Genomic DNA, 12,720 nt, shown 5'->3' on the forward strand with positions numbered 1-12,720 from the left:
CTGCATGACTGCTCTAGTCTCATATATGCTTTAAAGCAGAGGATCAGCAAACAGTGGTCCATTTGCCACCTCTTTCTATAAGTAAAGTGTTTACGGCACAGCCACACTGATCCTTACTTAAATCTTCCCTACCTATGGGCTCCTTTCATGCTACAAAGGTACATGGTTGCAACAAAGACTTATGGCCTACAAAGCTTAAAACGTATGAAAATATCTGGCCCACTACAGAAAAATGTGCCAACCCCCAAGCTTAAAAGAAATGGGGTGACGTATAAAACCTAATTCTTTTAGCCTTACAGGACTTAGGTCTCAAGTCACTTAAAACAGGGCTACATACCTCAGGGATTGCTGTGAAGTTCCAACAAGATGTGTGTGAAAGCGCCTTGCACACAGCTTAGCACTGTGGAGTGACGGCTGGCCCGGACCGTCTACTTCTCCCATTCCCACATAAACTTACCCTTCAGGGCTCTAAGGTCGTCACTGTTTTAAATGCTGAGGGCGGTCTGAGCACCTGTCACACTATAAATGATCCTGGTGGGGCTTTCCCTTGCTGGCCAGTCCAGCAGTGCTCCAGCACAGCTCTGGTATCAAAAGGGCCTCGGGGCGGGGGCTGGGGGGTGCAAAGCCTGTAAGGCACGCTCAGGAATCGCGACGTTTTTTTTTTCCTATTCTCCTTTTCAAAGATCTTATACACAAGGCTGAATTCTAAAATAGTCTTTAACAGTTTAAGAGACGCTAGTAGAAGTCCAATTTCTTACACTTCAAGAAATCTTTGGAATAATGCTTTTTTGGATCAAATGAAGTCAAGTTTTTCATAATGACAGTTAAGAGATTACAATTTAAAATGCTAATCCCACAAAGGCTCCTATAACTTTGTTCTAATCCAACCTGACCTAGTAGCTACAGCATCCTCCAAATCATAAAATCTGAATCCTAATTGCTAAATTTTTGTCCTCAGAGTTGTTCAGAACAAAATAAGACAGTGAATAAAAAAGTTCTCAATTCACAAGCATCATACCAATAGATAAAAGAACCACTACAGTTCTCATGAGCTCGTCCTCCCTTTCCTGTTCTGCACTCTCTCCAAGGCAAGAGGAGGACTGACTGCCAGTATTAAAGCTTAGCTGAAGAAGCTATTTACAGGTAAGTTTCCCTGAAATGCTTATTTTATCCTCTAAATATTCTTAGATTGTACTACATTGTTCAAACTTGAGAGGAAAATGGCCATTTTTTTTGTCACTGCTGTGCTCTGTAGAGCCTTTTAAAACAGCATAAGCAAAGATAGAGATTTCATGATAATCCCTACAACTTTATTATAAATATCTAACTCAGAAAATAAGACAGTTAGCTGAATCCTATCCTTTCACTCACAATAAAACAAAAATGAACTGATTAGAGGGTATTAAAATCTACCATATACTGCAGAATCTCATATTCTTGATATTTCTACTAAAAATCACTGGTATTAAATTTTGAGATAGACATGAAGTTGGGAGTTGACAGAGTAGAAACAAACACCCAACTGAGCCAAAGAACAGATCTGATAAACATGGTTGCATTCATTATCCAAAGAACTTGTTACTTTCACAACTTTGTGTTTCTTTTTAAACAGGCTAGCAGGTGAAGAAGATACTATTTTCAAATAGATACATGAGAGCATAATTAACCATCTGCAGAAACTATAATAGTATTAAACATATCTGAACTTCAGCCAAGCTCCAAGAGACAAAAGACTTGAGGTCAAAAGCTGTTAGTCCCTCTTTTTTCTTTTTTTATTAAATATCCTCATTTTCTAAAAATAAGCAACTGGAGCTTGTCAACATTTTAAAGTTCATTACTACAAAACCATAGCAAAGTTCAATGTACAAACCATAGTACATCAGAGACACAGTAACAAATGTATAATCAAATGTACTATTATTTGATCACAATTTATTTTAAAGTCATGAAAAGCCAGCAACAGTCAGGCTGGACAAATACTTGATTGTACCCATGTTTCCATGGGGGTGGGGACGCAGCACTGAGTTACACAATGAGATCAAACTTACTTCCTTTCCACCTTCCTGGCAACATTTGTGTTAGATAAGGCAAAGGATGGGCAGCTACTGAATCACTGGTGGTTTGAACCATGCAAGAACAACAAATAATAGAGTAATAGGTGTGCAATAAACATCTGATTGCTGAATCTTGGGCTGAAAAAGACAGGGAGAAAACTTATCACAGAAGGTAATAATGGTTGAAAGGCATTTCAACTCATAATTTTTAAAATAATCCAAGCAATAAGCTTTTTAAAAAGTTCTTCCTGCCACCTTTACATAGGGCAGCACAGTCCAAAGGCAATTTTCTCTTTTCTGTAATTTCTTAGGTCGATAACACAAAGTGGTCTGCTTCTGCCCTCTCTTGTTCCACATGAGGGGAAACACCCAAAACCACCTAAACATCTTCTTCCAAAGCTCTGGGTTATAGAAATGATCAACAAATAACATTTATTTCACACCTAAGCATAAATAGCTAAAATGAAGATTACTGTTCACTTTCCTCTTCCATTATCTCCACTCTGCGAGGCCCGTAGAGTAGAACGTAAGCTATGTGCCAGTCTCCACCACCAGAAAGCCGTAAGATATCCTCTGGTGTCACGATGCTGACCTTATCGTCGTCAAACTTGATCCATTCATCTGAAGTGTGAGACAGAAACACAAAATTTATCTCATAGACGACCTTTTCAGCGTTCCATTGCAAAAAAGGTATTGAGTTTTAGGCACAGTAGTATTCCATCTGCCATACCAACAGTTCTCAAAGTGTGGTCCAGGGACTACGCACGTTCAAGATCTTTTCGGGGTTTCCATGAAGATTACAATTATTTTCATAACACTTCTAAAGCATCTGCCTCCCCACCCCCACCATTCTCTGAAGAGTGCTTTGGAATTCTCCAGAGGTTACACAGTGTGTGATAAAGCAGCAGAAGACAGAAGCAGAAACAGGAGAATCCAGCTGCCTCCTGTTCAGCCCAACAAACTCACAAAAATGTAAATCAACGCCATTAAATATTTTTCTGTTTTGGAAAAGATTGTTATTTTTAAAATGTTAGTTGGACTTCCCTGGTGGTCCAGTGGTTAAGAATCTGCCTGCCAATGCAGGGGGCACTGGTTTGATCCCTAGTTAGGGGAGATTCCACGTGCTGTGGGGCACCCATGCCCATGTGCTCTACAGCCTGTCGTCTGAAGCCACCGTAACGAGAAGCCCGCCTGAACAGCAACAAAGACCCAGCGTGGTGAAAAAGAATATATTTTTTAAACAACTAACCTGTAAAAAATTATGTTAATGTGTAATGACTTCATTAATGGCAGTCTCAAATGAATTTCTCAGTTTTCTATTTTAGTAAATATATTAAAGATACAATTCTTATAAACAAAAGTTCTTCAGAATCCTCAATAATTAAAGAATGTAAAAGGTTCTGAGATCAAAAAATTTTCAGGATAAATGTGCTAAAAAATTTAAACTTGTCAAAACAGTATGCAACAATTAAAAAAAAAAAAAACAATCTTTACCTGGTTTCCTTTTCACCCATGATACATAATGGCCTGAAGAGCTAGACCTTCCCTGATGTGTTAGCACTGCTTGTAAATCATAGTATCCGCAATTATTGGAGCCAATGTCTAAAGAAAAACATAAATCCAGTAATACTAGAGATGAACAGATATGTGCTTTCTCAAGTAACAAGGAAGAACAACTTAAGTTTAGCCTACAGAATACTACCTTATTACTAAAATCCAGTTAAGAGACTATGGTGCACTTAAAGCTTCATGAAAGATAAGTATGCTATCATTTACAGAACGTATATTCACTGAAAAGTGATTTTTTTTACTGTCTCATACTAAGGTAAATTATACTTTAAGAAACACGACTTTTTTTAAGCTTGGTATGTGGCAAGACAGTAAATTAAAAAAAAAAACCCTACACACAGTAAAACTCAATTGAAATGAAGATTTCACTTACCATCAGCAAAAGAAAAGGGTTCATATTTAACTTCTTTTTGGGGACTACTGTTTTTGTCACCCTGAGGGAAAAAAACTTTTTTTTAATTTTCATGGTACTGGAATTAAAATTTATATTCTTTTGAGTATATATCTCCACAAACATTTATTATCTATAATACAAATCTCCAAGGCAAAACAAAGGAAAAATACAATCTCCCTTACACAGTGCTAAAATGATATAACTACAATTAACAATATTTTGGCCACCTGATCTGAAGAGCCGACCCATTAGAAAAGACATTGATGCTGGGAAAGATTGAAGGCAGAAGGAGAAGAGGATGACAGAGGATGAGACAGTTAGACAGCGTCACGAACTCAATGGATGGGTCTGAGCAAGGTTTGGGAGATGGTGACGGACAGGGAAGCCTGGCACGCTGCAGTCCATGGGGTCACGGAGAGTCAGGCATGACAGCAACAACAGTTAGCAGCCAACTGTAAACCCCAAAGTCCTACTTCTGAACAATATACAATCTCATAGGTAGAGCAGCAAATCCTGATTACAGGACCAACTTCAAACCACTAAACCAAGAGCCCATCAGTGAAGAGAGTCCAGATAAACACTGTTCTAGGGTAGGAAAAAAAGTCAATTCTGCTGCTTTGCCCACACTATCAAACCATGTAGGTGAGGATAACAGCTGCCTCACAAAAACAGAAGTAGAATTACAGCAACTTATATTAAATCTATTAAGCCATGGCTACCTGCCACTTCAGTCCAAATGAACTATTTAATTCAGCAAGTATTTACCTAAATTAAAAAGATTCACAACTTTAGAGAAGAATCTTTGGTGGGAACTCCCTTGCCTCAACCCATTCCAGTGTGTAATACAAACGCAAACAACTCATTTAGGCATATGGACACAAAGTTCTTTAAAATCTATAATGATAATGACAATGTCAGCAGTTTAAGTGACAGCTAAAGTGACAAGACGCCAAAGCATCTTAAAAAGGCAAAATTAGGTCAACCACTCCTTTATATAGTTACTGAACACCTAGAGCAACTACAAAAAAAGCTACACAAGTAAATATATTAGAAAAACATTATATGTAAACCAAATTAGAATTCTAAAAAATATTCACATAACTGACAAGTATGGAAAAAAGAGAAATGAAAAGCAGAACAGAAGGCAAAATATAGGAAACTACCTTCAAAAATAATATGGGCAAATTAAAAGAATGGAAAAAGATGTATCATGCAAATACTAACAAAAGTAGAAATGGAAAAATTAACATCAAACAAAGCAGACTTGAGAACGAAGAGAATTACCAAGAACAGAGAGGGGCACTACATAATAAAAGAATCATTCCACCGAGAAGACAGCCATCCCAAGTGTGTACACACCAAATAACAGAAAACATGAAAAGCCAAAGCTAATAGAACCCAATGGTGAAACATACAAGCCCACAATTTTACTTGAAGACTTCACCACTCCTCAACAACTGATGGAACAACTAGACAGAAAACAGCAAGGTTACAGGAGAATCCAACACCACCATCAACCAGCTGGATCTAATCAACATCACAAAACACTTCCCTCAACAATAGTAAAATATATGTTCAAGTGCCCAGGGAATAGATACCAAGACAGATCATATCCTGAGCCACAAAGCAAACCCCAACAACTTTAAAGGAATTTAAATCACCCACATGTGTTTTCTCACAATGGACTCAAATCAGAATCAGTAAAAAGTAACAGGAAATTTTCCAAACACATGTAAACTAAACAAGACACTTCTAAATGACCCAAGGTCAAAGGGAAGTCTCAAGGGAAATTTATTTAAAATACAAGAAACATAATGAAAATAGAAATGCAATACAATTTGTTAGGACACAAAACAATTTGTTAGGACACAATTTGAAAGCACTGCCAGGAGGGAAATTTACACCACTAATATTTGAAAACAGGAAGTCTGAAATAAAAAATCCAAGCTCCCACAACTTAAGGACCTAGAAAAAGAGAAGGAAAATAAACCCAAAGCAAGCAGAAGAAAGGAAATAATAAAAGTGGAAATCAATCAAATTAGATGCAGAAAAACAGGAAAAAATGAAACAATATGCTAGTTCTTTGAAAAGAGCAAAAAAATGACAATCCTCTAGGAAGACTGACAAAAAAAAGACACAAATTACCACTATCAGGAATATAACAGGATAGCACTACACACCCTGCAAACACCTGAATAACAGGAACAACTACATGTAAAACTGACAAGCTAGATGAAATGGAACAACTCCACAAACCAAATATGATATAAACTACTTGTATAGCCCGTAACTAAAGCTGAATTTTTAATTTAACTCCTGAAAAAGAACTCTCCACGCTAAGATTATCAGACCAAGACAATTCTACCAAACACTTAAGAGACAACATCAATTCTATACACAATCTCTCAAAAAATAAGAGACAAAAAAAAGTGAATAAAACTGTTTCAACAAAGTAGAGGCTATAGATCAATATACAAAAATCAATTGGTGAATGCAAAAATGAAATTGGAAAAAGTATGCCATTTACACTGGAAAATCCCATGGACAGAGGAGCCTGGAAGGCTGCCGTCCATGGGGTCGCTGAGGGTCAGACACAACTGAGCGACTTCACTTTCACTTTTCACTTTCATGCATTGGAGAAGGAAATGGCAACCCACTCCAGTGTTCTTGCCTGGAGAATCCCAGGGACGGGGGAGCCTGGTGGGCTGCTGTCTATGGGGTCGCACAGAGTCGGACACGACTGAAGTGACTTAGCAGCATGCCATTTACAAAGACATCAAAAATAATAAAATAGCTACAAATAAATTTAAAGTACAAGAAATGTACACTATTAGACTGTTGAAAAACTTAATGACTTACATAAAAGCTATAGTAAGTTCATGGATTCTAAAGCTTAATACTATTAAAGTGGAAATACTCCCCAAATCGATCTACAGATTCAATGCAATCTCCATCAAAATTCCAGTTGTTTTTGAAGAAATGGACAAGCTCATCCTAAAATAAATATGGAAATAAAAGGGACTCAGAAAAGTCAAAACAATCTGGAAGAACAAAGTTGGAAGTTTCGTACTTTGCTATAACCCTTACTACAAAACCACAGTAATCAAGACTGTAGTACTGGGCTTCCCTGGTGGCTTAGTGGTGAAGAATTCGCCTGGCAGTGCAGAGCACATGGGTTCGACCTCTGGTCTGGAAGATCCCACATGACGCTAAGCAACTAAGTCCATTCAGTGTAACTACTGAGTCCTTGAGCCGCAACTACTGAGCCCATGTGCTCTGCAAGGCAAGAAGCCACTGCAATGAGAAGCCTCTACACCACAACTGGAGAGTAGCTCCCACTGGCCATAACTAAAGAAAAGTCCAGGGAGCAACAAACAGCACAGTCAAAACTGAAAAAAAAAAAAAAGACTGCAGTACTGGCCTAAGGACAGCCATACCAACAGAAAAATACTGAGGGTCCAGAAATACACGCACATCTATAGTCAACTGAATCACTACAAGGATGCAAAGACCTTTCAATGGGAAGAGAATAGTCTTTTCAACAAGTAGGGCTGGGACAACTGAATATTCACATGCAATAGGATTTGGACCTATACCTCATCTCACATACAAAAATTAACCCAGAATGACTCAAAAGCCTAACCGGAGGAACCAGGAAAACCTTAGAAGAAAACATACGCATAAACTTTCACAGCCTGTGACAAGCTAATAGCTTCTTAGATAAAACACTAAAAAGCAAGAGAAACTGAAGGAAAAACAGACTGAATTATAACAAAATTTAAAAAATTTTCCTCTTCAAAAGACCCTGTTAATAGGATGAAAAGACAAAGCTACAGGCGAGGAGAAAATATTCGGAAACCATGTATCTGACATAGGATTAGAATATAAAGAACTCCCAAAATTCAAGAGTAAAAGACCAAATGGCAAGTGGGTAGAAAAACAAGGGGCTTTCCTGGTGGCTCAGATTGTAAAGAATCTGCCTGCAATTCAGGAGACCTGGGTTCAACCCCTGGGTCAGGAAGATTCCCCTGGAGAAGGGACTGGCAACCCACTCCAGAATTCTTGCCTGGAGAATTCATGGACAGAGGAGCCTAGTGGGCTACAGTTCATAGGGTCACAAAGAGTTGGACACAACTGAGCAACTAACACATACACACACAGAAAATAGGAAGAGATATCAAAGAGGGCACATAGATGCCAACGAAACACATGAAGACGTGCTCAACATCATCAGCCTTGTGGCCACATCAAGCATCACTGCAAACCTACACAAATGGCTAAAATAATAGTGACACTACCAAATTCTGGCAAGAATTCAAAGAAAATAGATTGGCAAGACACTGCTGATAAGAATGAAGGGGGTGGCGGGAAAGTGGAGTTGGCTACAAAGGGGCAGCAAGAGAGATCTTTGTGATAAGAAAAATGTACTGCATCTAGACCGTATCAATGTCCATATTCCAGTTATGACATTATATATAGTTTTGCGAGATGTTACCACTAGGAGAAACGAGGAACTCTATTATTTCTTACAACTGCATGTGATTCTACAATTATCTCAAAGTTTAATTTTAAAAATGGCTTTTAATACACACACAAAACCTGCAGAAGAATTTTATTTTAAAATTTGGTATCTAATATCACACTGGAACTATTCCTAGTTACCAGGAAATATCTTTTTCCTTTTCAAAACATGTAATTCAGCTGTGCCTTCTCTGAATTTAAAAAATATAATTTATTAAATATAAAGTTGCTAAGGTTATAATTTTAACAGTTACAGGCATACCATTAGCACTTATTAAAAGTGCAACTTTAGTTGTCACAGTGGGCAATAAAGGAAGCAATATTCTGTAATACCAATCCATTTTAAGAAACTGAGATAATGTCATGTCTTACAAAGAAAATAATAAAATACACTAAATTTTACAAGGCAAGATGTTATGTGAAATGCTTTGAGAAAATAAATTTTAAAAGAATATAAGCTGCAGATTTTAGAGGAAAAGGAAATATTATGTTCATTCTATCATAAAGGACCCATTCAGCATAACTAGAGTCCTTTTCCTTAGGCTAAAATATATCTAAAACTTTAAGGGCTTTACCAATACATGTAGGATTTGTATATATGCCAAATATAGATTCACCCATTATTACTAACAGATTAACAATATAAAGTGAATACTGAACACAGAGTAAAGATAAACATGTTAAGGTTAGAAAATGAACAATAAGAACCTACTGTCTTTGGCTGCTGATTTACTTTTTTATCCTCTAGATCCTTGAATTTTGATCGAAAAGAAACCATTTTCTCTTGAAGTTCTGGTGTACATAGTTCATACACATCCAACATAAGAGGGAATTTCACATCCTATATACAAGCCAAAAATAAAAAGTGCAAACAGAATTTAAAAGGTAGTTATTTAAAATATTTATCACACTTTTACATTACTGCTTTCATATTCAAATAAAGCTGAAAATAAGACCTGTAAAAATCATGTGGAGACCCATGCAGTTGAAAATATAGTTCTTATTTTCAATCTGGCCCTAATTTTTAGATAAAAATTCTTTTCAACTTCTCCGTAAATATTTTAACCCATCAAACTAACTGCAGAGGAGCTACCAAAATTTTAAACAAATGAAGCATTTCAGAAATACTAAACTAGCAGATTTCTTCAACTACATTTAACCTGCTTATACAACCCTAAGTATATCTGAACATGTATTAATGAAATTCAGCTCAAGAGGTTAGAATTATATACCCATTCCCGAAGGATCAGTGTACCCTATGGATACACTGCAGAGCTACAGTTTAATGAAACGGACAAATCATAAGGCTTGCTGTGACATCAAATGATTATTCTTTGGGCACCAGTAATTTAACAATTTCCTTTCACCTGGAAGAAAGGAATCACATAGAATACAATGTGTTATATTGCCGCTTAGCCCACTCCTGTCCCCAAACCTACTGGACCGGTATCTCTGCAACTGAGGATCTGGTCTAGTGGTACTACTGGGGAAAGGAGGGCATACATCAGAATTACCTGGGACTCTTGAGAAACATAAGACCCGAGGCCCCACTTAATCAGATGCTTGGACAGGGCTGAGGGGCAGGCAGGCATGTGTTAAAAGAAAAGGGAAAATAGACAATTCCAATATATATTCTTGATTAATAACCACTTGTCTAATATTAATAACTTCTCTATAGTATTTTGAAGTGAGTTCTAAAAGAATAATCTATTGTAAATAAGGAATTACCTTCAAAAATTATTACAGTAAATCATTACTAACCTTAAGAACTTTAGCATTCACAGATTCCTTCTCTTTGTAAAAAAATCGAACCATCTGAATAGTTAAGTAAGCAGGTAACCGGCTGATCTTTGACTGAGGAGAGAAAATGGAAAGAAATTCTGTAACATGCAAATGCCACGCAAGTTTCTAATTCCTCAGTTTGGTAAAAACAAAGTCTGGGTAACATTAATTAACCAGCAACCAACCTTTTGATTAAATGGAATTGGATTCCAAAACTTACAGATTTGATGTACAAAGCATTTCTTTGCAATGTTGGAGACTGTTTGGTGATTTCTTCCTGAAGTCGCTAAAAAAGAACAGAAGACCAAACATTAAAAAAATGTCTTCTGCAATACAGAATTATATCTTTAATTCTTTAAAAAATTAGGACTATTTAATAGATAATATATAGTATGTCAACAGATTTATACCCGAGAAATACTGTGAATGAAGACAAAGTAAAAAGGCTTTTAGATATGGTTTAGTTCTTAAAAGGCATGAAAATAATTTGTCTTTATTTGCATGAACTCTTCACAATGTAAATCATATTTGAGTCTTTTAATTTATGATCCAAATGGTCAGATTCTGAGAGTTTCTACTGTGTTTTATACAACATAAGGAAACCTTTCATGGTATTCTTCTACTTACGGATCATCAGAATATTTGTATTAGAGGAAAAGGAAGAGAATGTAAGTAACTCTTTTTCTTTATGTTTTATGTAGCTAAGCCTTCCAGAACCAATCAGTTATTGTTAAATTTGAGAAAAGTCACAACACAGAAAACCTGTTAATCTAACAGATGTGGGAAAGCCTTCAGCCCTTGCATCTTCTAACCAGTGTCTGCCTTTCCATCCTTACAGCCTGGGTGACACTGAGCAACACAGGTCTCCCTCTGGGCATCATCTGTACTGGCAGTGACAGCACTTCACTGCAGTGCTGGTGTCAGAATTACACGAGTTAATACATGAAGAAAACTTGGAGAACTATTTGGTACATAGTCTATGCTCAGTAAGCATGTTGGGGGCTTCCCAGGTGGCATCCACCTGCCAATGCAGAGACGCCAGAGACTCACGTTTGATCCCCAGGTCAGGAAGACCCCCCGGAGTAGGAACTGGCAACCTGCTGCCATATGCTTGGAAAATCCGACGGACAGGGAAGCCTCACAGGCTACAGTCCATATGGTTGCAAAGAGTCAGACACAACTGAGTGACTAAGCAGCAACAGCAGCAAGAATTGTCTTATACTCGCATAAAAATCATTCCAGGTTTGATTTTTAAAACTTACTAGCCACATTACGAAAGGAATCACTATGGAGTCAGTTTTTAACATTTAACCAAGTTTACTCAGCAATGAAGAGGTAAAGAAATGTGGAGCAAAATTACTCAAGGATAAAACCAACGATGACAAAGCATCTAAAATTACCAAGACAATTAATGTTAACATCTCATGAAAACATGAAAGCATATCTGGTACTTTGCAAAATTTTTAACATGTGCTCAGTTATGTCCAACTCTTTGCATCCCCATGTACTAGAGCTTACTGATCAGGTTAACTGTATATTACTATCATCAGTCCACCATCATCAAGATGTTCCAGGTATATAGCTTTCATTGAGTTTTATAAAATTATTAAGAAAATATCCTGGAAAGTCCTTGTCAAAACATTCTATCCCACACTCTCCAATTAACATTTTGATGCCATGAAACTTGCCCCAATTCACTGCCTAGCCTTCAAAAGACGTACATACTTAGGAATACTGAGGAATTCCCTGGTGGTCCAGTGCTTAGGACTCAGCTTTCATTGTCAAGGGGGCATGAGTTCAATTCCTAGTGGGAGAACTAAGATCCCATAAGCTGCACGGCGCAGCCAACGTTTAAAAAAAGAGAGATGTACATATTCCCCCAAACTATCAAATAAATGACAGACAAGCAAAATTGTTCTATTTTACCAATGTGCCCACTAAAATAGGTTCTTTAGTATGACAGTGGGGAGACAGAACTAACTGAATAGTGAGAGAACCAAGTTTTAGATCTGGCTTTGCCACAAACCAATAAAGTCACTTAAATTCTAGGGCCTCAACTGCAATCCTAGTGCAACGGCAGAATGTCTACAGGCCCTCATCTGCACGGGCCAATCCCAGCGTCTATCTCGCCAGTATTAACATATCCTCATTACAATGCCCCCGAGGCCTCCATCAAGCCTCTGGTAATAACATTTTTGTCAACCCATCAATATAAAGCCTTGTTTTATGAGTCTTCCTGCTGTGTAATGACACCTTAACACACACTGTTGACGCAATAACACTGAACTCACAGCCAAGTACACTGTAACTCAACCCTGAATAAAGCTGATCTAACGTTATTCTCTCCTTAAGGCCATCAACACCTTCCTGCACTTAGGACACCAGAAAGCACTTCAGCAG

At 37.4% G+C, this 12,720-nt stretch overlaps 1 protein-coding gene across 1 annotated transcript in view; it reads right to left on the reverse strand.

The window, feature by feature from the left end:
- Nucleotides 1-1,746: 1,746 nt before the first annotated feature.
- The window catches only part of USP14 (ubiquitin specific peptidase 14), a 34,778-nt gene continuing 23,804 nt past the window's right edge, over nucleotides 1,747-12,720 (reverse strand). Inside the window, exons 11-16 of the mRNA XM_040264705.1 lie at nucleotides 10,541-10,606; nucleotides 10,300-10,392; nucleotides 9,251-9,379; nucleotides 3,997-4,057; nucleotides 3,549-3,656; nucleotides 1,747-2,675 (exon numbers count right to left, since the gene is read on the reverse strand). Of these exons, the coding sequence (XP_040120639.1) occupies nucleotides 2,524-2,675; nucleotides 3,549-3,656; nucleotides 3,997-4,057; nucleotides 9,251-9,379; nucleotides 10,300-10,392; nucleotides 10,541-10,606 (609 nt within the window). The 3' untranslated portion in view covers nucleotides 1,747-2,523. The remainder of the gene's footprint in view (nucleotides 2,676-3,548; nucleotides 3,657-3,996; nucleotides 4,058-9,250; nucleotides 9,380-10,299; nucleotides 10,393-10,540; nucleotides 10,607-12,720) is intronic.

The sequence above is a fragment of the Oryx dammah genome, unplaced genomic scaffold, assembly GCF_014754425.2.
Source record: "Oryx dammah isolate SB20612 unplaced genomic scaffold, SCBI_Odam_1.1 HiC_scaffold_22, whole genome shotgun sequence".
Classification (NCBI taxonomy): Eukaryota; Metazoa; Chordata; class Mammalia; order Artiodactyla; family Bovidae; genus Oryx; species Oryx dammah.